The sequence below is a fragment of the Hemicordylus capensis genome, chromosome 4 (assembly GCF_027244095.1).
Source record: "Hemicordylus capensis ecotype Gifberg chromosome 4, rHemCap1.1.pri, whole genome shotgun sequence".
Taxonomy (NCBI): Eukaryota; Metazoa; Chordata; class Lepidosauria; order Squamata; family Cordylidae; genus Hemicordylus; species Hemicordylus capensis.
The window spans coordinates 244100147-244124553 of record NC_069660.1 but is presented as its reverse complement, the minus strand read 5'-3'; the positions used below and the strand labels follow the sequence as shown (position 1 = coordinate 244124553).

The 24407-nt window shown below is 42.3% G+C and overlaps 1 protein-coding gene and 1 long non-coding RNA gene across 10 annotated transcripts in view; one reads left to right on the top strand and one right to left on the bottom strand.

Moving 5' to 3' along the window:
* Positions 1 to 24407, bottom strand: part of ENOSF1 (enolase superfamily member 1) — a 33575-nt gene that overhangs the window by 5756 nt on the left and 3412 nt on the right. For 3 of the 9 annotated variants that reach the window (XM_053242939.1, XM_053242937.1, XM_053242940.1), the window contains 8 exons: positions 10783 to 10898; positions 8183 to 8269; positions 6386 to 6412; positions 5934 to 6006; positions 5459 to 5497; positions 4804 to 4886; positions 2781 to 2815; positions 956 to 1043 (listed from right to left, as the gene is read on the bottom strand). In XM_053242939.1, the coding sequence (XP_053098914.1) occupies positions 956 to 1043; positions 2781 to 2815; positions 4804 to 4886; positions 5459 to 5497; positions 5934 to 6006; positions 6386 to 6412; positions 8183 to 8269; positions 10783 to 10898 (548 nt within the window). Of the gene's footprint in view, positions 1 to 955; positions 1044 to 2780; positions 2816 to 4803; positions 4887 to 5458; positions 5498 to 5933; positions 6007 to 6385; positions 6414 to 7189; positions 7312 to 7492; positions 7595 to 8182; positions 8270 to 10782; positions 10899 to 14952; positions 15086 to 15646; positions 15666 to 15734; positions 15807 to 24407 lie in introns of those variants that run through there. The other 6 variants (XM_053242944.1, XM_053242945.1, XM_053242943.1 and 3 more) reach the window with 6 other exon arrangements.
* On the top strand, positions 1029 to 5943 carry LOC128322165 (uncharacterized). Its single transcript, XR_008305568.1, has 2 exons — positions 1029 to 2051; positions 4755 to 5943. It is a non-coding gene; the product is annotated as an uncharacterized LOC128322165 (long non-coding RNA).

The following is a 24407-nucleotide window of genomic DNA, read 5'->3' as shown; positions in this document are numbered from 1 at the left end:
TTGTTTAACCCAAGATCAGACATCTAACTGGAAAACTATAGCTGTCAATGGTATTTCACCTAAAGCAAAATTCAAAACAAATGTGGAAATTATTCCTGGGGCAAAACATCTGAGGAATTTTGAGGGAAGTCAAAGATTTTAAACAACACTAGCAAACCACAGTGATTTCAGACACAGCTTTGAAAAACCCTAGAACAGTCTAATGTTTAAAAAATCCCCAGAGATTTATGGCACCATAAAGACTAACAGATGAATATGTTGACTTGGAAATTAGGTGTCACAGAATTAAATGAAATATGCATTTTAGCAAGTAAGTAAACAAACACTATCGGGTTAAACAATCCATTATGAACAAACAATCCCATTTTGATCTAAATTTTCACAAGCCATATTACAACTGATAATGAAATTGATAAAAATTGATAATGACTCTCAAAATATTACACTTAAAATAGAATTTGAGGAAATTTTTGCAAGTTTTTCACTCAGTCTTTTTATACATTTCCCAGTCCTTTTTTGTCTTGAGTTAATGCAAAATCCTGTAATCATGCAACTATATGGAATTTTATGTACACGAAGACAACAATCTGGTTTTTGCTGTTATCTACTCATTGTACTGGGATGTGTGTGTCTCTCCCCCACCCCGAGACTGAATTTAGCAACACTTTTCATTATTTGCAAGACAAACATTCAATTTCTAGTTAGGTATAATGACAGAAATTTGGAAGTCCAGTGCATCCAACCTGACAACAGACTCCAAAAGATACTCCAAAGACAAAGGCCAAAGGATACTTCTATACATTATGTCAGAAGACATGGCTAGCCTGTTTCCAGAGCAAAGAACAGCATTTCCAACCATACACAGGTAATATTATTCAGTTCATCCCCATTACCAACAATGACAGCATCAGTTATTAATATGGCTATCTCGTGTAATTTATACTTACGTACATACCAGTATGTTTTCAGGACCAATCATTTGTCTAACAAGCCTGCATCTTCGAATGTCATCCTGGAGATCTGCTCCAACTTTTACTTTGAACCTAGAGACATATTTGCAATAAAATGGAGGCAATTTCTCAAAGACCAACAAAGCTGTGACAACATTGGTTTCTTCTCTATGCTCAGCTTTATGATAAGGTGATGCATCATCATCTGTAACTTTCATCCTTAGATCCTTTAACAGCAGAAAAAGAAGAATTATGATGGGTGGGCCCTCTGGGCTTGAATCCAAATGGGCTTGCCTAAAACAAGCTAATTTGGGTTTATTTAGATTGGACCCAAATTAGCTTGTTTAAAGTGTGGCCCATTTTACATTCTAGGACTTTTTGTATGCCTCTCCCAACCCCTTTGCACCCGCCAAAAGAGGTTTCCCTAGCCCTTTAAGAGCATCCCCTGCTGTCGTCCTTGCTTTTCCTTCAAAACCTTACCTAGTAGTGATGACAAGAATAGTTGCTGCAGCAGTACTGATTAAGTCATTGAATGCTTCAACAGCAGCAGCATGAGCATCAGGATCTTTGGCAACTGTAGTCTCCCAAAATCCAGCTCCTTACTAGAGACCTTGAAGCCCTGGGGGAACTACATTTCCCAGGGATCTTGGCACCCACAATGCTGCTGCTGCCGCCACCTAAAAAAGGTCACAGCAGCTCTTCTCACTGCCTGCTGCTTCACTAGGCAAGTTTCAGCAGGCAAGGGAAGAGAGTGGCTGTGGCAGTGTGGAAGGTTGGTGCTGGGGTCAAACTAATTATGAGCTGAGTGTTACTAATTACGAGCCAAAACTTTAGAGAGGTTTGGAATCAGATTGTAATTAATCCAGAAATTCTGAACTGAGGAATTTTGCATTCTAAATTCTCCATTTCCAGACTTGAGCAGCATCACAGTTAAGAACAAGTGAAAATATTTCAAGTGAAGTAGTGCCAGTGAAGCAGTGCCATCAGTACAGAAGATTGTTCTGCTTCAATAGGACTTGTATGAGCAACTAGGCTGCAGTCCATTCCCTGATTCAGCAAGAGAGGTCCACAATCTGTAAACAGATTTTACCTTCTAAGCAGGTACTTTTTATTTTTCAAATTTGTAGCCCCAAACTTCTGTCTCTGGGTGGTTCAAAACAACATCAAACAGATTAAAAATGGAGAACCTTAAAACCATAGTCCCATTAAAAAGCTTGGGCGAAAAAATAAGTCTTTAGACAATTTTTAAAAGTCTCTACTCTTTGCACACTAAAGAGAACTCTGCAGAAAAAAAACCCCACATCCATGACCAGCAGTGTATAACATGCTCCTTTATCCCATATAACATATTTAAGAAGGGTGCTGATCACTTGTGTGAACGGAAGGGGAAATAATTTCAGGCACTAAAAAAACTAAGCAGTGCTGTCAAAGCTGACAGTGACAGCTCTTTGGTAGAGAGAGTAAGTGTGTCTGTGAATATGCATGAACATGCACATAAAGCAGCATTTCTGTAACTCATCATAAGAGCAGATCAGTAGCCCAAGACAAGGCCAAGAAAGCATATATGACTCCCCGCCACCCCTATGTTCCTGTTGGAACTTCTTTCTTATCAACATAGAAGGCTGCCATATCCAACTAGCTCAGCATTATCAACACTAACTGGTAGTTGCTCTTCAGGGTTAGGATTTAAGACAGGAGTCTCTTCCAGCACTATCTGGGAATGTTCAGAATTGAACCTGAGACCTTCTGTATATAAAGCATGTGCTCGTCCACTAAACTGTATTCCCTCCTTATAAAACGAAGCAGTGAAGTTTTATAAGTTTACTATACCTGGTCCATCCATCCTTCAGCGCTTCAGTACATAGCTGCCAAGAAAGTTAAATTTGTTACAGTGTATACAACCTTTATCCAATATAATCTGCTATAAGTCATCTCTTGTAGTAGTATATTTCACATATAAATTACACATTTAAAAAAAGTTGTACTGCCTTTTAGCTTCATTGTCTTAAATGCTTTTGCACAAAATGCGTAAGAACATAAGAACAGCCCTGCTGGATCAGGCCCAAGGCCCATCTAGTCCAGCATCCTGTTTCGTACAGTGGCCCACCAGATGCCGCTGGAAGCCACAGGCAGGAGTTGAGGGCATGCCCTCTCTCCTGCTGTTACTCCCCTGCAACTGGTACTCAGAGGCATCCTGCCTTTGAAGCTGGAGGTGGCCCACAGCCCTCCGACTAGTAGCCATTGATACCCCTCTCCTCCATGAAGTTATCCAAACCCTTCTTAAAGCCATCCAGGTTGTTGGCCGGCACCACATCTTGTGGCAGAGAATTCCACAAGTGGATTATGCGTTGTGTGAAAAAGTACTTCGGTTTGTTGGTCCTAGATTTCCCGGCAATCAATTTGATGGGATGACCCCTGGTTCTAATGTTATGGGAGAGGGAGAAGAATTTCTCTATATTCAAAGTACTTTGGTTTGTTGGTCCTAGATTTCCCGGCAATCAATTTGATGGGATGACCCCTGGTTCTAATGTTATGGGAGAGGGAGAAGAATTTCTCTATATTCACTTTCTTCACACCATGCATTATTTTATAGACCTCTACCATGTCTCCCCACAGTCATCTTTTTTCTAAACTAAAAAGCCCCAGGTGTTATAGCCTTGCCCCATAAGGAAGGTACTGTAGGCCCCTGATCATCTTGGTTGCCCTCTTCTGCACCTAGTGTGTAGGGTGCTTGAGTGGCAGGAGATAGACGTGAGTGTTGGGATTGTGTGCCTATTCCCCCTGCATGAGAACAGAAGCAAAGTTTACATATGTGAATTCCCACACAAGTATGCTGCTTTTCAGGAGATCTGTCTGCCACTAGAAAAAAAGAGGGGCAAATAGGCAAAAAAGAGGGGCAAAGCAGGTACATGAGCTGTGCCTGCTTGTGAAGGTCTTAAGCAGGAATTCACAAATTTAGGCATAGCATACTAAAGTAAAGTGTACTTTACTTTAAAAAGTAAAGTAAAGTGGTCGCCAGGAGTCGGTGTTGACTCCTGGCGACCACAGAGCCCTTTGGTTTTTCTTTGGTAGAATACAGGAGGGGTTTACCATTGCCATCTCCCGCACAGTATAAGATGATGCCTTTCAGCATCTTCCTATATTTCTGCTGTCCGATATAGATGTTTCCCATAGTCTGGGAAACATACCAGCGGGGATTCGAACCGGCAACTTCATGCTTGCAAGGAAAGTCATTTCCCGCTGCACCATTAGGTGGCCTAGCCAGCCATTATTTGTGGTCTCCACCAATCTCCTCTCTTCCTTAGATCCTTTTTCTGGCACACAGGCAGAGGACTTAGGGGAGAAGTGGGTCTTCTGCCATTTGCATTGGGATATGGAAATAGTAAGAGACAGTGGAAGTCCTTTCCTATACCTCAGAAAGAATCCTCACTCTTTTTTACCTTCTCAGAAATGGCAGTGGAAATGAGACCTCTGGGGCAATCTGTGTGGTGCTGGGTATCCTGCTTACCAGAGAACTGGGGGCATTTGCCACTGGAGACCTGGCAAGTGGATTTGTAGATGCCCAGTCTTTAGAGACATAGGCCCCGGTTCACACTCAAGGCTTGATGCACAGTAGGAAAGAACATACAACTCTTAGGCTTGCTCCTACATCCAACCCCACATGCAACTGCCAAGGCCAACTCTAACACTGACTCACAGGTGTACCAAATCAGGCAACATCTGGAAGCAATAGTTTACAAAGAAGTGCTTTTATCCATTCTTTGAAATGCCTAAACCGGTTCTTTTTGCTAAATATTTGTGCAGCGGGATACAAAGCAGAAGTCTAAATGGAGAGAGCATGGAAGTACCAAACCTGTTTCAGTTGCTGGTCTGGATAGCCTAACCAGGCACACGATGTGGTGTAAGCTGGGTAGCCGTATTTTAACATGTGTTCTTCTACAAAGATATAGAATGTCACCAGTAATCAAATGTGATTTCCTTGCAACAGAAGCACTGCCTGGGGAAAACAACGGATTTCCTACAGCCACTATGCATTAAAGTAACTATAAGGAAGGTTCCCTAGAATAAATGAAAATCCTGGGACCCCAAAGGGTAATTTACCAGTGCTTTTGCCAGGAAATAGATGTGGTTTCTAAAAGCAGCATTTAAAGAAGAGAATATTGTTTCCTAATGCACACAGTGATATAACCACCACAGTGCAAAATCAACTATTTTCCAGTCCTATATTGACAAAGAGTCTTGTGGCATTTTGAAGGCTACCAAATTTATTGTATCTATAGTCCACAAAATCTTAATCGACACCTGATGACGTGGGTTCCAGTCCACAAAAGCATAGGTTACAATAAACTGGTTAGTCTTTAGGATGGCACAACATTCTTTGTTGCTTTTGCGGCAACAGACTAACACAGTTACCCCTCCAGTAGAAGTCCCATTCCAAGTTTTGGAAGAACCTCTTAGGATGGAAATAAATAACTCAATACTGCATATGAAAGCATTATGTTGCTTACCTCTCTCTTTTTTCCCTGTCAGACCATTCTGAAGTATCACTAGTGGGATTAAAATGGAAAGTACAGCATTAAACCAAAATAAGCAACTGAATTCCTATTTCCAGGACTAAGGCGCTACTTCTATAAAGCAAAGTTCGAATATGGATCATTTTCTAAGTATATTGGCTACACTTGTCACACAAAGAATTATGGAGTCTGTACAATGGAATTATTGCAGTCATGATGTTAGGAGCAGAGAGTTCCCAGTTCAAACCTCAGCAGTCATGAATGCATTGGGTGATCCTAGGCAAGTCATGATGCATCAGCTTCCTCCCCATTTAAGAAAGGCAGCATGTTGAGCACAGAGGAAAATCACAACAGAAGGAATAATTGCTAATTATTACACTTCCAAACTTGCTTATTCTAGACAAGCATATAGGACTAATCTGAAGCAGCAAGCAAATGTACACTTTATGGTCTATTAAAAATAACTTACTATAAGCTTCTTTTTCTGTCAGTGCATCTGTAATATACCTGAAATCTATGCAAGACAACAATTGTTTGGGATCCTGGAAGCAGAAGAAAAAGAGGGTTAGATCAGATAGTGAATGAGAAGCCACTTCATTAAGTCCATAAAAAATATTCAGTGAACGTTTTTGTCCCAATCCAGCAGGCATGGCTTCCTGGTTGAATTGGGAACAGTATGTGCAACCAATATGGGATGTGTGTCCACACTGTAATGTTCATCCAGGATGACCGTATATACAGGCAACCATATGGTACAATACCACATCTGTACATGTTACATGACTAGCTTGACCGGCTTTATGATCAAGTCAGTTTGCTCTAAGAAATGAGCAGACAAATTAGTAGCATCAAGCAGCAAATGCCAAAAACTTGCACGATTTTCAGATGTAGCAACTGACATGTATGGGCCACGATTCTTACCATGTCAACTAGCAGCTTCCAGAGAGGCTTGAGGAAAAAGAAGAAGAAAAACCCTTATATCAATGTTTTTGAGCATGTATAGCAGTTACTAGGAAAGATTTATAGATTGCAGTCAGCTGCTTATTTCATTTTCTCTCTGCATGCAAGAGCCAGGACCTAGTATAAATTGGCTCTAAGGCAGCCTTTTGTATGAAAACCAGCATCTGGCAATTGGATGATCCCCACAGGCAGGGAAGACCTGTGGGGAGGGAGACAGGAATAGGCTCTCTCTGCTCTGTTCAGATTGGGGGTTTCTTGCCGCCTTCTGTCAAGCTGGACATAGTGGTGGGGAATTCTGCACATATCCCACTCTTGGGAGTGGGAGTAGGCAAGTATAAGTTGCTGGTTCTCCAGAGCTTAAGGGAAGAAGGAAGGAAACAGGAATGGTGCAATAGCAGTTTACTAAAGTGTAGATCCTGACTAGTTTTGAGTAGAACTCATCTTCGGGGGAAGTGAAGTAAGCTAGTTAACAGCTTACTAACTAGCTAAGCTGTTAAGTTCTGTATTGTGCCTTGTAAACCACTTCTGCTGAAGAAGAGTTCTACTCGAAATGCATTGGGATGTACTCTTTAATAAACTGCTATTTCATCGTCCCAGTTTCCTTCCTTCCTACCTGTTGGCATGGTGCTTTTGCCTCCTGTGTGCTTCCAGAGTTTCAGGGAACACTCAGAGCCTCTGGATTTCATCTTCTGCAGGGCTGTTTCTATTATTTGGACATCATTCTTTTTCTATGAAACTGATTTAAAATTGTATCAAAATACTTACTCTTATGATTTTATTCACTTAAAACTGTATCCCTCAATATATCTTCAGTACTATATCTCCATACATTTTAGCTCCAGGTAAAAAGGGATCTTCTAATATTTGGAGGAAAGGTTCTAGAAAAACTCTCATTCCTTAAAAAAAACCAAACCCCACAAATACTTCAGTAGAACAATGCTTTTGTATTTGTGGTGCACTTGTAGTCAAACATTTACCTTTATTTATCACGTTATACTGTTTATACTGAACCAAGGAAGAATAGTATTTGGAATTTGCTAAGTGGTATACTCAGTGCAGATTACTTATCTATCTTGATTGGTCAGTAGATGGACAATTTCAGCTACATTATACACAGAGCAGCTGGATTTGGTATTGTAGCTCAAAGCTCACAGAAGGAGGTACGTTGACACTGATGCTGTGAACTGTAGAAATACTGAGAAGATTTCACCTGTTTTAAAATTATTTTCCAATAAATATCCTTGTAAGAACAACAACAACAACAACAACAACAACAACAAATATTTATATACCGCTTTTCAACAAAAGTTTCCAAAGCGGTTTACATAGAGAATAAATAAATAAGATGGATCCCTGTCCCCAAAGGGCTCTCAATCTAAAAAGAAATGTAAGATAGACACCAGCAACAGACACTGGAGGTACTGTGCTGGAAGTGAATAGGGCCAGTTACTCTCCCCCTGCTAAATAAAGAGAATCACCACGTTAAAAAGGTGCCTCTTTGCCCAGTTAGCAGGGTTACATGCAGGTCTAACAATGGTTTTACAACTACTGCAATGATCATGTTGGCTGAAACAATACACCTTATACCATACATTATTGAGGTAGTTGTATTCAAGTGCTTAGCAACCCACTTACATAAATCTAGGCAAGTGTTATGTGCCCACTCATACAAGAACAGAATACTTGGGAGATGCAACACAATAGTGTTTGCTAAGTTACGGGGGTGATATTCATCTCCACTTGCTCCAGAGCCATTACCTTTCTTTCCTGTTTAGCCCACAAGTCCCAGACAGCATTTAGAATGGCAGATGTCGCCAAATGCACAGCTCCTTTCTCTGGACCAATCTGTTGAGAAAACAAGCAATGCCACCAACACATTATGACAGAGACTTCTATGCTTTCCCCAGTAAAATATCTAAATAATGTAGATTATCTAGCTAAAGTAGCCTCAAAGTCTCCAGGCAAAAGACAGGTGCCCGCTGGACATATATTAAGGGAAAGGAAAGGTTGTCCGTCAAGTCAGTGTTAACTCCTGGCAACCACAGAGCCATGTGGCTTTCTTTTGTAGAATACAGGAGGGGTTTACCATTGCCATCTCCCACGCAATGTGAGATTATGCCTTTCAGCACCTTCCTATAGCGCTGCTGCCCGATATAGGAGTTTCCCATATTCTGAGAAAAACACCAGCGGGGATTCGAATCAATAGCCTCCTCCTCTCTAGGAAGGTTACTTCCCCAATGCACCATTAGGTGGCTGCTTGGACATATATTAGGTACAGGTTATCCTGTTTTATGAAACGAATAGGTCCCTTGATTCCTTGAAACTCTATAAGCATTAGCTACCAGTCATGTCATTTGCATATTCATATGAGGACACACAGTGAGATTTAAAAAAACTGAGCTCACTTTTATTCATAGTTGTATGAATTTATAGTAGTATTCACTAGCATGCTCTCTCTCTCTCTCTCTCTGATGTGTATACACACAGGTACAAACACACATATGCACAGGAATGAGATTTCTAGGCACAGGAATGAGTCTTTCTAGGCAAGGTTATTAAAATGCATGATTTATTATCCCCAGCTCAGGGGTGGCCAATAGCTGTTCTCAAGCGAGCAGTCTGAAGGCCAAGTATGCACTTTCCTTCCACTTCCAAATTCTCAGGCACATTATAAACTATCAGTTTGGTTTTTCCAGCTAAGAAGCATATGCACTCAGGCATACAATTTCATACACGTGTGTTTATTTGTTTAATCATGTGCATCTCCTTCTTTTCCTCTAGAGGACTCAAGTGGTCTGCCCTCCAGATACTGACCAGACCCAGACCTGCTTAGTTTCAGTAAGGTTGCTGCTTATGCTTTTTTAGACCATATACAGAGGCTAGCATCCAGAGCAGCACTTGCGCTATTGTGTAAGTGGTAGCTGTATTCCACCCTTCCTTGCCACTGTAGCCTCCAGAATGGCCAGAAAGTCTATTCCCAAAGGTTGACCCTTGGTAACAATGTGAGATGAGGCATGGGGTGGCTGCAGAAAGAGGGGGAATTCAAAGGAAAAGGGCGGAGACAGGAAAGAGATCTGCCCTGGTGAAGCATCAGGCTGCATGCCACCCCTGTTACATAGAACATCAAAACAGAAATGTAATATTAGAATGTGCATTATCTTTATTACAGCTTGAAAACATCTCTCTTTTCTTTAGGAGTGTGGATAAACTGTTGCCAAAAGGATGTGAATAAATTGTTGCCAAAGGCTAAGTAAAACTGTCTCAGGAGACCAGATTTAGCCCATGGTCAACCAGTTGGCCACCCCCTTAGCATAAATGAGGTTATATTTGTCTAGATATAACTATCAAAAAGTGGATGTGTGATATTTGTTATGGTGGGTATTAAAAATGTGGAGACTGTTGAAATTACAAAGGACTCATGACAATCCTAAAAGCAATGTCTTGAATTGGGAGTTAATTGTGAATGCAATTCCTGATTTTGTGGGTGTGGATAGTCACCAGATGCATGAGGGAGGGATTGTCAACATTTATTTGTGATTCCTGACAACCCCCTATATGACGGAATTCACTGGAACATACTCACAGAGGAAAAAAGCTGGTGGCGAGCATGGTGCAGGTTGGACTAGGACCGGGGAGACCCATGTTCAAATCCCCATCCAACCATGGAACTCACTGGATGACTCTGGGCCAGTCACTTCTTTCTCAGTCTAACCTACCTCACAGGGTTGTTGTGAGGATAAACATAACCACATACACTGCTCTGAGCTCCTTGGAGGAAGAGCAGGATATAAATGTAACAGATAAATAAATAACCCTAGCAATCAAAATTCTAAGATTTCTGTTAGAAATTGGAAAGGCAATCAGAAAAGGCTGACATATCAGTAGACCTCTTGTCATTTTACCATAATGACAGTTGTATTCTCCTTGCTAGGTTGTCATATCATTAATTTTCAAAATAGGATAGTATTAACTAAATGTGCAAAAATAATGATATATTGTATCACATAATGGATTCAGTCTACCCAGGAATGTCCCTGCAGTCTCTGGGGTTTGAAGAAAGCAACATTCTCAATATGTAAACATCAAGAGAAAGAGGTAGCTGTGGATAGCATCTGATCTTTGCATACATATAAGAACTCAAGCAAAGCTTAACCTACCGTGTGTCTTAGTTTGTATCAAGCAAGCCCTGTCATTTGTTTGGATTTCTGCACTAGTGAGTATTTCTGCGCTAGTATTATTGATTTTTCAATCAATACTAAATAGCATTTCGGTTAATTTCCTCATAATATGTATTTTAAAAACCCCAAATTTGCATTAATCCATTCATCTTTAACCCACAATGTTGTACAAGATCTTACCCATCGGAGCTGCCCATCACTGGTGAGCTGCCTGTAGAATCCTCGAAAATTGCCAATTATTTCATCCAGGTCTTTATTAACCACATGAACAGAGAGTGCATTGACTGCACAGACAACTGCAAAATAAACCAATGAGTTTAGGGATTTGATACATTGTACTGATTTTAGTGACTCCTAAAATCTTCTAGTTTATATTTATTTACTTGTTTGTTTCTTCAGTTTTTAATACTGCCTTTCATAAGACAGCCCAAGGCAGTTTACAAATATTAAAATACAATGCCATAAAAATTGCATTTAAAACCTTAAAACCTTTATTCAGCAGGGAGAGAGTAACTGGCCCTGTCCACCCCCAGCACAGTACTTCCAGTGACTGTTGCTGGTGTGTATCTTATGTTTCTTTTAGATTGTGAGCCCTTTGGGGACAGGGATCCATCTTATTTACTTATTATTTCTCTATGTAAACCGCCCTGAGCCATTTTTGGAAGGGCGGTATAGAAATCAAATGGTGGCAAGTGGGCAACGGGACTCAGGATCTTCAGTTGAGCAACCAGGGCTGGAGACAACAAAGTTACTGGAAGAAACGTCACTTAACCGAAAAAGAAAATACGAAAAATGCCAACAAGGAAATAATGATCTGCTATTACAAGTCTAGTCCAACTAGAAGAGGTTATTTTAAAAGAATGTACCAAATTTGGAAAGAGAAGCATCCAGACACAGAAATAACAGAACAAAGGCTAGCAGACCAGAGAAGATTCATAATAAGAAATAAAGTATTCACAGGAGTTGAGCTGGAAGAACTGCAAAGAGCAACACAGGCTCAAGATATGGAAGAAGAATTATCACCAATTGAAGAAGTTGCTCAGGCGCAGGTGGAGGAGGAGTTGGAAATCGAGGATGCCACTGTTGCTGAACTGTTTCAAAATCAAAACCAGGCAACCTCCCCTTTGCCTTCACCTCAAAAACCCAAATGCCATTTAACAGAAAAGCAACAAGAACTAAAGCAAAAAATAACTGAGCACATGAACAAAACAACCACCAGGGTTCGACTTCCAGCTCTAAAAACAGTTGCCAAAAAACAACTTGCTCAGGCATTAAAAGATGTCAATGCTGCACTTGCAGAAATAACAACCAAGAATTTGCAAGAAACAAACCAACTAATGTACAGTGCAGCAACAATAACAACACAAGAGCTCGGATATAAGATCAGTGGACCTGTCAAAAAGGAAAGCAGTACATCACCAAATGGAAGAGTCGATTAGAAAATAAAATCTCCAGGCTTAGATCAGATGCTAGTAAATTGAAAGATATGAAAGACAAGAAGCTGAAGAATGAAAACACCAAACAGTATCTGATCCAAAAATACCACCTAGATTCAAGGAAAATTAGAGAAGTCCTGGAAATAATAAAGCAGCAAATAACAGCAGTGTTAAAGAAGATTAGCAGATATGAAGCCAGAATTACACAACACAGGCAGAATCTCCAATTCCAGTCAAATCAGAGATGTTTCTACCAAAGCATAGAAGGAGAAACTGCAAGAAACCTAGAAACACCAAATAAAGAAGAAACAGTGCAATTCTGGGGAAAATTATGGGACAATCCAATAGATTATAATAAAAAAGCAGGCTGGATGAAAGAGGTCAAAAAATGTAACCAACAAATGCAAGACCTAATAATAACACCAGAATTAATAAGTGAAAGAGCAAAGAAAATTAAAAATTGGACTGCGCCAGGCGACGATGAACTGTATGGCTTTTGGCTTAAACACCTAACAAGCCTTCATAAACAACTATCAAAACACTTCAATCACGTTATGAAAGGCGGTGATATTGAACAATGGCTAACAACTGGGAAAACTCATCTCATCATGAAAGACCCAGCAAAAGGTGCAGTTCCAAGTAATTATAGACCGATCACCTGCCTGCCAACCATGTTCAAATTATTAACTGGAATATCAGATGAAGTGATGCAACACTTATTAACTAACAAACAGCTTTCAGTTGAACAGAAAGGAAATTGCCCAAACACCAGAGGCACAAAAGACCAGTTGCTGATTGACAAAATGATTTTAGAAAACTGCAAGAGAAGAAAAACAAATCTAAGTGTTGCATGGATTGACTACAAGAAAGCCTTCGATTCATTGCCTCACACATGGATACTAAAATGTTTAGAAACAACTGGTGTCAGCAACAACATTCAGATATTTTGTTAAAAAAGCAATGAGCAGGTGGAGGTCACTGTTAACAATCAATGGCGAGGCACTTGGACAGGTTAGCATTAGAAGAGGCATTTTCCAAGGGGACTCACTATCCCCTCTTTTGTTTGTAATCGCCATGACCCCACTTTCACAAATACTACACAAAAGAGGCCTCGGATACCAAACATCTAAAACATCAAGTAAAATCAACCATCTGCTGTACATGGACGATCTAAAGTTGTATGGAAAGCCCCAGTCAGAAATCGAATCACTGCTAAACACTGTCCGTATATTCAGTAGCGATATAGCAATGGAGTTTGGACTAGACAAGTGTGCTGCATTAATAATGAAAAGAGGAAAAATAACAAAAACAGAAGGAATAGAACTGCCCAATGGAAGCGAGATCAAGAACCTGGAAGAGAAAGAACGTTACAAATACTTGGGCATTCTCCAGGCTGATAACATCGCACACACTGAAGTTAAAAGAAAAATTGGAAGTGAATACATCAGGAGAGTTAGAAAAATCCTCAAGTCCAAACTCAATGGCGGGAACACCATACAAGCCATAAACACCTGGGCTATACCTGTTATCAGATACACTGCAGGAATAATAGACTGGACCCAGGCAGAGCTAGAGACGCTAGATCGTAAGACCAGGAAAATCATGACCATCAATCATGCTCTGCACCCCCGCAGTGATGTAGATAGGTTATACCTCCCTTGCAGCTCAGGTGGAAGAGGAATGCCACAAGTCCATCAAACAGTAGAGTAGGAGAAAAGAGGCCTTGCAGAATATATCAAGGACAGTGAAGAAGATGCACTTCAAATGGTCAAGAACGCGAAACTATTCAACACCAATGAAAGAAAGCAGGCCTACAAGAAAGAACAAGTCAAGAACCGAGCAGAAAAATGGAGAAATAAGCCCCTGCATGGTCAATATTTGCACGATATAAGTGGAAAATCAGGCATCACCAAGACCTGGCAATGGCTTAAGAATGGCAACTTGAAGAAAGAAACAGAGGGTTTAATACTGGCTGCACAAGAACAGGCACTAAGAACAAATGCAATAAGAGCAAAAGTAGAAAAATCCACAACAAACAGCAAGTGCCGCCTTTGTAAAGAAGCAGATGAAACAGTGGACCACCTGATCAGCTGTTGTAAGAAGATCGCACAGACTGACTACAAACAAAGGCATGACAAGGTAGCAGGGATGATACACTGGAACATCTGCAAAAAAGACAAGCTACCTGTAGCCAAGAATTGGTGGGACCATAAAATTGAAAAAGTTGAAGAAAATGAAGATGTAAAAATATTATGGGACTTCCGACTACAAACAGACAAACATCTGCCTCACAATACACCAGATATAACTGTAGTCGAGAAGAAAGAAAAACAAGTCAAAATAACTGACATAGCAATACCAGGGGATAGCAGAATAGAAGAAAAAGAAATAGAAAAAAATCACCAAATACAAAGATCTACAAATTGAAATGGAAAGGCTGTGGCAGAAAAAGACCAAAATAATCCCAGTGGTAATTGGCGCCCTGGGTGCAGTCCCAAAAGACCTTGAAGAGCACCTCAACACCATAGGGGCCACAGAAATCACCATCAGCCAATTACAAAAAGCAGCTTTACTGGGAACAGCCTATATTTTGCGACAATATCTATAATAACCAACAGTATTGATGATAAGATTCAGCCATCCCAGGTCCTTGGGAAGGACTCGATGTCTGGATAAAACAAAACAGTCAATAACACCTGTCTGACTGTGTAAACAAGAAATAATAATAATAATAATAATTATTATTATTATTATTAAAAATAATAAAATACCAAAAAAAACCCACCACAAATCAACCCATAAAAAAGGCAAACAGAAGCAGGAAATAGAGATGTGCATGAACTGGTTCAGAGGCCCTGTTTGCGGACCTCCAAACCAGTTCGAAGGTCTGGCGGTTTGATGGCAGGGGGATTACCTTTAAGAAACAGGGAGGGTGCTCTTATCCTCCCAACCACGCTGCCCCCACTGGCATGGTCTTTAAAAATGGTCCCACGGGGCGGCAGCGTACCTCTTTGTCGCCCTGGTGCATGTCGGACCGGAAGTGCCCAGTGTGCGCATGTGACATCCCTAGCAGGAAGGTTCTGTGCACACTCCTAGCAGGGGAGCTGAGAAACCCGGAAGCCCCTAAGGGGTAAAAGTCTGAACAAAGAAAAAGGTCTTTAGTTGTTTTGTAAAAGCAGCCACAGTTGTCAAGGAGCGGACATTCACTTGGAGAGCATTCCAGAGCCTGAAGGCAACAACAGAGAAGGCCTTGTCCCATGAGCAGTGTTCCCTCTAAGAGGGATTCCCAGATGTTGACTACAACTCCCAGAATCCCCAAGCAAAAGCCATTGCAGCTGGGGATTCTGGGAGTTGTAGTCAACAACATCTGGGAATCCCTCTTAGAGGGAACACTGTCCATGTGCCCAACAATTTGGTCTCTCTCAACATCAGCACATGGAAAAAAGGCCCCTCTGACAATCTTTTTGGGTGGGCAGAAACCCTTGGGAACATGCGGTATCCTTCAGGTATCCAGGACCCAAACTGTTAAGGGTTTTAAAGGTAACTAGCCAACCCCGTACAGAGCATCTGTGTGCTCTTTGGTTCAGTGGTTACTTCTTTCCTCCCACCTTCTGCCCCAATCTCCACTTCCAGGCCCAGCCGCCTCTCTTCCCCACCACCACTTCTGCCCCCCTCCACCCCCCCACCAGGCCTTGCCTCTGCAGCTGGGCTGGGCCCACCGCTGCCTCTGGCCTCTGCGGCCAGGCCTGCCACTGCCACGGCAACCAATTCTCCTGGGTGTGCCTCAACCAATCAGGCCCATCCGCCGCCCAGCCAATCAGCTGGGCGCTGGGATGCACATTCCAAGGCATACCCAGGAGAATTATATATATACAAGCCGACCCCCCACAGAGCATCTGTTCGCTCTTTGGGGCCGGCTACCTCTCTCTCTCTCCACCCCCCCGTCTCCGGCGGGGCCGAGTGTGGCGGCCGCCGCCACCAGCCACGGCCTCGCCTCCGCGGCCTGGCTGGGCCCGCCAGCCGCCGCCTCGCCTCCGCGGCCTGGCCTGAGTGCGGCCACCGCCGCCAGCCGCCGCCTCGCCTCCACTGGTCTCCTCCAGCTGGCGGCCCGCTGGTGCTGCCGCTCTCTCCTCGGCGGCCGGGCCCGCCGGGCTCCCCGGCCATGACCGCCGTTGGTCTCCTCCGGCGGGCAGTCCGCCGGTGCTGCTGCTCTCCTTGGCGGCCGGGCCCGCCGGGCTTCCCGGCCATGGCCACCGCCGCTGCCGGTCTCCTCCGGTGGGTGGCCCGCTGGTGCTGCCGCTCTACTCCGCGGCCGAGCCCGCCTGGCTTCCGGCCATGGCCGCCGCCGCTGTTCTCTTGGGTGCGCCTTACCCAATCAGTGCCCCCGCAGCCCAGCCAATCAGCTGGGCTGCCGGGACGCACGTTCGAAAGGCACACCCAGGAGAATTATATAGATAGATAGATAACCAGCACCTTGAATTGGATCCGGAACAACACCCCCAAGTTGTGCACTTGCTCTTTCAAGGGTAGTCCAATCCCATCCAGAGCTAGTTGAATCACCCTATTCCAATTGGCTTTTCTACTGACCAGCAGCACCTCCATCTTGTCTGGATTTAATCACAGTCAGAGGTGCACCTAGGTAATTTTGGAGCCTGGACCTAAAGGCCTTTGGAGGCCCCTCCCCCCCGCTGCAAGTTAAGCATCATTTTTTAACATGTGGGTTCTTGAGGGAACAAACCACACCACCCAGGACAGACTAAAGATGATTTGGGGGCCCCAGGGGATAAGAGGTTCAGGGATAAGAGTGCCCCAAAGTTCAGGGATAAGAGTGCCTCTGACCACAGTTTGCTAGCCCACACCCAGCCCATCACTGCCTTCAGCCCCCAGTTCAGGACATCCACTGCTTCCCTAGGATCTGATGTCATAGAAAGGGACAGCTGAGTGTCATCAGCATACTGATGACCGTTCAGTCCAAACCTCCTGATGACCTCTCCCAGCAGTTTCATGTAGATGTTAGACAGTATGGGGGACAATACTGAGCACTGTGGGACCCTACTGGCAGAGGCCAAGGAGTAGAGAAGAAGTCCCCCAGCACCACCTTCTGGAACCTCCCCCCAAGAAAGGACCAGAACCACACAAACAAACAAACAAACAAACAAACAAACAAAATCTATCTATCTATCTATCTATCTATCTATCTATCTATCTATCTATCTATCTATCTATTTGCATCAAATGCACTTCCCCTGATCCCTATACCTAAGAGGCAGTCCAGAAGGATACCATGGTTGATGGTACTGAATGTCGCTGAGAGGTCCAGCAGAACCAACAGGGATGCATTCCCCACTGTCTAGTTTTCAGTATAGGTCACCAGGGAAACCAAGGCAGTTTCAGTCCTAAAGCCAGGGTGAAAGCCAGATTGAAAAGGGTCCCTATCATCCAAGACCCTTTGCAATTGCACAGACACCACACAGTCTATTGCCTTGCTTTAAAAGGGAAGATTTGAAACAGGCTGATTGTTATCAAGGTTGATGGAGTCAAGGGAGTGTGGTCTTACCACAGCATGCTTGAGGCCCGATGGCATCTTACTCTCCCTTAATGAAGCATTAATAATTGACTCCAACCACCTACCTATTCCTTCCCTGGCAGGTTTTACTAGCCAAAAGGGCAAGGGTCCAGAGCACATGCTGTTGCTTGCACACTGCCTAGGATCTTGTCCATTTCCTTAGGCTGCACTAACTGAAAATAATCCATCATATTTGGATCAGATAGTTGCCAGAGCACATCTGCTGGAACTGCCAAAATCCTGGAGTTCAAACTGGCATGAATGTGAGCAACTTTATCTGCGAAGTGACAAGCAAACTGGTCACAGCGGGCTGATGATGGTTCTTCCCCTGTCATATGGGGGCCTGTGAAGCAGTGACTTTGCCACACAAAACAGCTCCACTGGCCTACACTGGGCAGACTCAATGGAGGTGGAGAAAAAATGTTTCTTCACCGCTCTCACCACCACATAGTCTCTAAAATGGGCTCTAGCCCATGTTTGGTCAGATTCATTACAAGTCTTGCTCTAGCATTGCTCTAGCCGTTGTCTGAGTTGTTTCATTGCCCTAATGTCCAAGGAGAACTAGGGAGCAGAACAGGCTCCATCAAGCTGGAGAGGGTGTTTAGGAGCGATCATGTCAATAACTCGGGTTGTCTCCACATTCCAGAGATTCACCAGTGCCTCAACAGAGTCACCAGTTCTGGAGACATAGGAACATAGGAAACTGCCATATACTGAGTCAGACCATTGGTCTATCTAGCTCAGTATTGTCTTCACAGACTGGCAGAGGCTTCTCCAAGGTTGCAGGCAGGAATCTTTCTCAGCCCTATCTTGGAGAAGCCAGGGAGGGAACTTGAAACCTTCTGGTCTTCCCAGAGCGGTTTCATCCCGAGGAGAATATCTTGCAGTGCTCACACATCAAGTCTCCCATTCATATGCAACCAGGGCAGACCCTGCTTAGCTATGGGGACAAGTCATGCTTTCTACCACAAGACCAGCTCTCCTCTGGACTGGAAACTTCCCAAGACAAACTACATGTGTGCAGTATATAATTGTGTTAGAGTAGTTTCCAATGGAAGAGAAAAACTGCATGGCTTAACTAGGCTGACTGTGGCTACTAACCTATCATTGAAATAAGAGAAACCTGGCATTGAACTGATGGGAGCAGCTACCTCAGAAAGATGTTGTCGTGATTGATTGTGCAACATAATCTGTTGGTCAAGTAGCCAATTGCTGTAGAAGAGAGATAAATGAAAGCTACTGTAAGTTGTTTCCAATGGACACTGTCATGCTATCATGGGAATACAACTAAATGTTATAAGAACATTTCATAAGAAAGTTGAGAATTCCCAATAATACAAAAGAACAACAAGGTTCAAAGTATTCAACTCATATGTGATCACATCATATCAACTGAGAAATGTATTACTTGGCCCAGAAATTCAGTGGCCAACATCCAGACTGACACATGCACACAACGGAGGAGGGGTGATTTTCACTTATTTCCCCTTCCTTCTGCAGCACTCTGTGCCTTTTGAAATTATGTCCATGAAGGTCTCACAACCCTTAGACACATTATTTTGGAAAGCACAGAGAGAAGGGGCTGGAATCAACCAAAAATGCTCCACCCCTATTATGTATGCAAAATGTTCTTCCATGAGTATGTTGTTAGTCTGGATGTCAGCCAACCTTTTTTTTTTTTTTTTAAGAAACAGGTTTCTAGTCCTTATGGTTGCAGGAATAAGCCTAAAAAGTGTGTAGATAATGCCTGGTGAAATTACAGATTATTATTATTTATATAGCATCATCTATATGAAGATGCATTTACATAACACATGTATAGCATTTTACCAAATAATTAGAGGAGCACCCATTCCACAAAGTCTTCAGTCTAAAACAGCCCCAAGAAAGACAACAGAGAAAGGGGAGAAAAACAGAGGCAGAGACAAACAGAGGAAGAATATACACATATTTCATTTATGTGTACTTCGACTTTGTAACAATAGAGTATGGTGACTAGGGAGTTGGGCCAAAGAGTTTATGGGGAAAAGTGGGTTTAGAAGGGATCTGGCAGGAACTGTTCTGGGATTATTATTATTTTTTAATTTTAAATTAAAAATTCATACCCTCACCTTTCATAAAAATCCCAAAGTGGCTGGCAACACCTATTAATTTATTTACTATATTTATATGCCACCCTTCCTCCAAGGAGCCCAGAGTGGTGTACATGGTTATATTTATCCTCACAACAACCCTGTGAGGTAGGTTAGGTTGCGAGATAAGTGAATGGCCCACAGTCAAGTCACCCAGTGAGTTTCATGGCTGAATGAAACAAACATTATTTATTTAAATTTAACTGGTTAAAATTATTTTTTAAAGTTATCAGAGCAGTTGACATAGCAAAAAGTATGGGAAGAGGTTCTCTGTCCCCCAAAAGCTCATAATTTAAAAAAGAATACAAATGGAGGCACCTGCAAACAGCCACTGGAGAGACACTATGCTGGGCTGAATTGGTAATATTGCGACATATAAAAGGGACACCACGTTAAAGGTGCTTCTTTGCTCAGTTTAGGAAGGGTGATCATGTATCTTAGAGATATCCATTCTAATTTCAAGCACTTTCTGCTTCATTGAAAATCCAACAGGAGCTCACTGGAAAAAGCCTTCTTTTCAAGGGATTCTTGCCACATCCAAAACTAATTATTGTTCTTAGGACAGAATGGCATTAGAAATCTGGATTCGCTTTATTTAAAAATACCCCTTTATTTAAAAATACCTAAAATACTTAGGCAACACCATACCCAACATCCCCAGTAGGAGAAGAATGTTGGTTGAACACACTATCACGTTTCAGAAAGGAATTCCTAATGTTTGGTATATAAACAGTGACATCCAAAATGATTGGATGTCACTGATGTATTATTTCTAGCAGAAGTGGGATGAGAGAGGATTTTGGTAGATTTAAAAGTTATTTGCAGTTGTATGAGCCAAATTCCCCTTGTGTCAACTGAGGGGAGCAGAAGTAGTAAAGGAGACCAAGAGAGAATAAAGAACATAATCCGATTACAGGTGTCACCGCTGTTTGAGGGACATCAAGGCTTGTAATGCTTGTAACGCTTTTACTGAGGTGAGAGGCTGCAGTGGAATGGCAAGGCTTTAACGGATTATGATTTTGTCATTGTTACACTGTGATTAGAAGAAGCTGCAGGTGGCTGAAAGGTTACTTTGCTAAGCAGAAAGCAAAATGAATGGGAGAATTGCTCAGTGATTCACACTAGCAAATTACACAAAACACAAAGAAGCCAAAATGAAGGGCGGGGCAGGAGAGTCACTGATATTTCCACTGTGTGTGTTAAATTCCTTTGCTCTAAATACTGTTCAGATTTTCTTTATTAGAACATGCCTATGCTGCCTTTCAATACAAGATTCTCAAGAGAGCTTACAGCATGCCTTTAAAAAACTAAAATATAGCAACAAAACAGTACATAGCAACTACAATACAGCAACAAAACAGTACTCAGTAATAATCAGCTGTAGTAGTAAAGCCACATTACAAGCTTGGGAAAATAGAACTGTTTCCACCTGGTACCTCAAAACCATCTAATTCAGGACTATTGAACAACAAAGGGATAGAGTTCCTTAGCTAGAGCGCCACTTCCATTGTGGCCCTCCTTCTGCCAAATACCTACCTTTCTTTAGGAGGCAGGAGTGCCCAGACCTGGGCCTTGACTGCTTCTACCACTATCTTTTGGAGATGCAGCTCCTGATGGCATCAACTCTTAGTACCAACAACCCTATTGACCACTAGGGGTAGAGAGAGTAAGCAAGAGAATCGCCTCTCTGACTATGCTTTCTCTACTCTACTTCCCTTTGTTAGACTTATAGTCTTTGGTTTCATGCTTTCACCTGAGAGACAGACTTTCAATTCCTTTCTCCCCTTCCTGATGCAATGAGCAGCTAGGCATGGAGGCCTCTCCTATCTCTCTGAAGCATTTCCTAAATAAGCTCTTTTTTCTTAGAACTTTAATTCCAGGTCTTCAGACAATATTAATTAGCAGTGGTCTCCTTACTTGTGCACTTCTGCTGTGGGTGGGGTAAATGATCTCCCCTCCAAATCTCTAACACAATCTAGCCATTTCCGCTCATATCACCATTTATAGGTGCATGCTGATAAATAAAATGGATATTGATGCTGACTGAGTATAGTACCTATATAAAACACATGCTTTCCAGTTTCTCCTTCAAATGTAAAGCAGAATACTGAAGAGCAGAGGAAACTCTACTGTATCTTAAATTTTAGCCAGGCTGAACTCCATAGCTAAGCATCAGGCAAATCTATACAGAGAGGTATTTCTCAAAATGGAGTTGGAATGGGGTGGCACAAATTATCCACCAATGTACCTATTGTGTATGAACATTTTTTTTAAAAATAGAACATATACAGTAAAATGCCATCAAAACAATACATGATTTTTCCAGGCACATACTACAGGCTCTGTAATATCTGCTCAATAAGGCATAAAGTGTAACAACCTTCAAGATAAACTGAGTGTGCAAAGAGCAGAGGCAGATAGTGTCAGGATTACTAAAGCACATACTTCAGCAAGGTGAGTTATTTGCAACCTGGAGAAGGCAGTCCTTGCATCACACAGAGAAGCAATGAAGGCCAATAGTCAAGGATTACATTGCAATATGCAAGCATTAAACTACTAAAGTAAAAGCCACACTAAAGAACAATGTACAAGTGTTTACAGTCTGCAAGTACATCAGCATTCCACAAAACTAGTTATCACTCACACCACTGTGATAAGCACCCCCCCTCCACCCCCCCATCCCAACTTTTGCAACCTAAAGGAATGAGCTGATAACAATAAGGCTCAGGAGGAGTTACATTTACTATTGGCTTGGCACATTAGCACAAATGCTAAAGAGGCAGAACACTGATCAAGTCTCTCTGGAAGAGCATTGAACATTTGGGGTTGGGAAAAGCCAATAATCCTGTCTTTACTCATCAGAGCTAGAAGGGATTCAGGTTAAACCCAAAGGAAAAGGAGGGGATGTACAGAGAGGGAAAGTGAGAGAGATGGAAAGGAAAGAACAGAGGCAAGGAAGAAAGGACAGAAAGACTCGTGCAAAATGATGTGCAATGTAGAAAGATGCAGAAAATTTTATTCTACCATTATAGTCCATGCTGGACCATTCAAGACAACTCTCAAACAGTGTACCATCATCATTTAAAAAGAAGCAAGAAAGAGTGGCAGATAAAAATTAGGAAAATGGACATAAAAAATAAGGTGAGAACCAGCAGAAGCAAGTAACCAATGTGCAGACCAATGACCTATCTGATCAACAGCAACAATCCAGAAGGATTAAAAACAAAAAAACAAAACCACCAGAGAATGCTCCCATGAAGATGGTGGGTGTTGTAGTCAAACAACATCTGGGGACCCTAGGCTGGGAACCCCTGGCCTAATGTATTAGCCCCCTTCATACCAGGGCTACCTAACCTGGTGAATGCTGGCGTGAGCATATTTGGGTTGATATACAGGGTAAGATTACGCCTATCTCATGTGACACTCTGCTTGCAAAAATGAGGATGCCAAAAGCTCTTTTTGACAGCTCCCACATGTGATGACAATCAGGCCTTACGTGTCCCATGTTATTCAACAAAAAAGTGACAATAGCTTTGCAAGGGTTTTTGCTGCTGAACCTGTGTGAATACATAGAGACCAATGTATGTCTCAATGTATGATTAGGAATAATTCAGGGATTCTCAACATTGGGTCCCCAGATGTTATTGGACTTCAACTCCCATAATCCACAACCAAAGGCCACTGGGGCTGGGGAGTTGAAGTCCAATAACATCTGGGGACCCAACACTGAGATTCCCTGTAAAACTCATGCCCTTTCCTGCCTCTCTCCATGGTCTGACAGAACAGCAGCTCTAATATGTGACTTATTAGAACAAAGATCAAGGAATCTCCTGAAACTGCACCTTGTACAGTCATGCTAGGATGGAGGCTGCCCAAGATAAATCATTTTCAAGCAAAGCATGGACTTCACGGGGCAAGTTCAGACAATATGTTTGAACTGGCCCACCTACCGCATAATTAGGGATGTTCATTAGCACATTCTTCTCCTCCTACTGGTGCACATTACACATCTTCTAATTACACAGAGCAGGGGAAATTTGTCTGAACTGTCCCATGTGATCTAAAAATTATTATTACTACTATATACTGCTCAGAGCGGTATATAGAACAAGAATAATAAGGAAGAAATTGCTCCCTGTCCCCAAAGGGCTCACAGCTTAAAAAGAAACACAAGGTAGACACCAGGGTTCTCTCTAATTTTTTTCAGCTGTGTGCGGAATGAGTTTTGTTCTCGGCAGCAGTATCAAGGCAGTATCAAGGCACATGCATTCAGAATCGGACCTTCCTGATTCAACCTGAGCGGGATGTAAAATTAACTGAGCATGTGCATGTACTCACGCCTTAGAGGGAACACTGGAGGGATGCTGTGTTGGGTTTGGATAGGGCCACATTAATGTGATATTTAGTTAGACCATGCGTAGGATGGTTGGTATGAACCCTCCCCGCAGTGGGATTAGATGGGTGATGGTGAGCCAGGAGGCAGAATGGGACATGCTCAACATCATTACTTGTGTGGTAAGTGGGCCAGTTCATAGTAGTAGTAGAAGTTTATTACGGCCGTTGACCAATCATTACAGTTTGCATAATAGGTTTTACAAAATTTTGGAGTTAATAGTACAAGCTTTACGCAATTTGCAAGCAATAAAACAAAACTTGGCCCCATTAATAGAA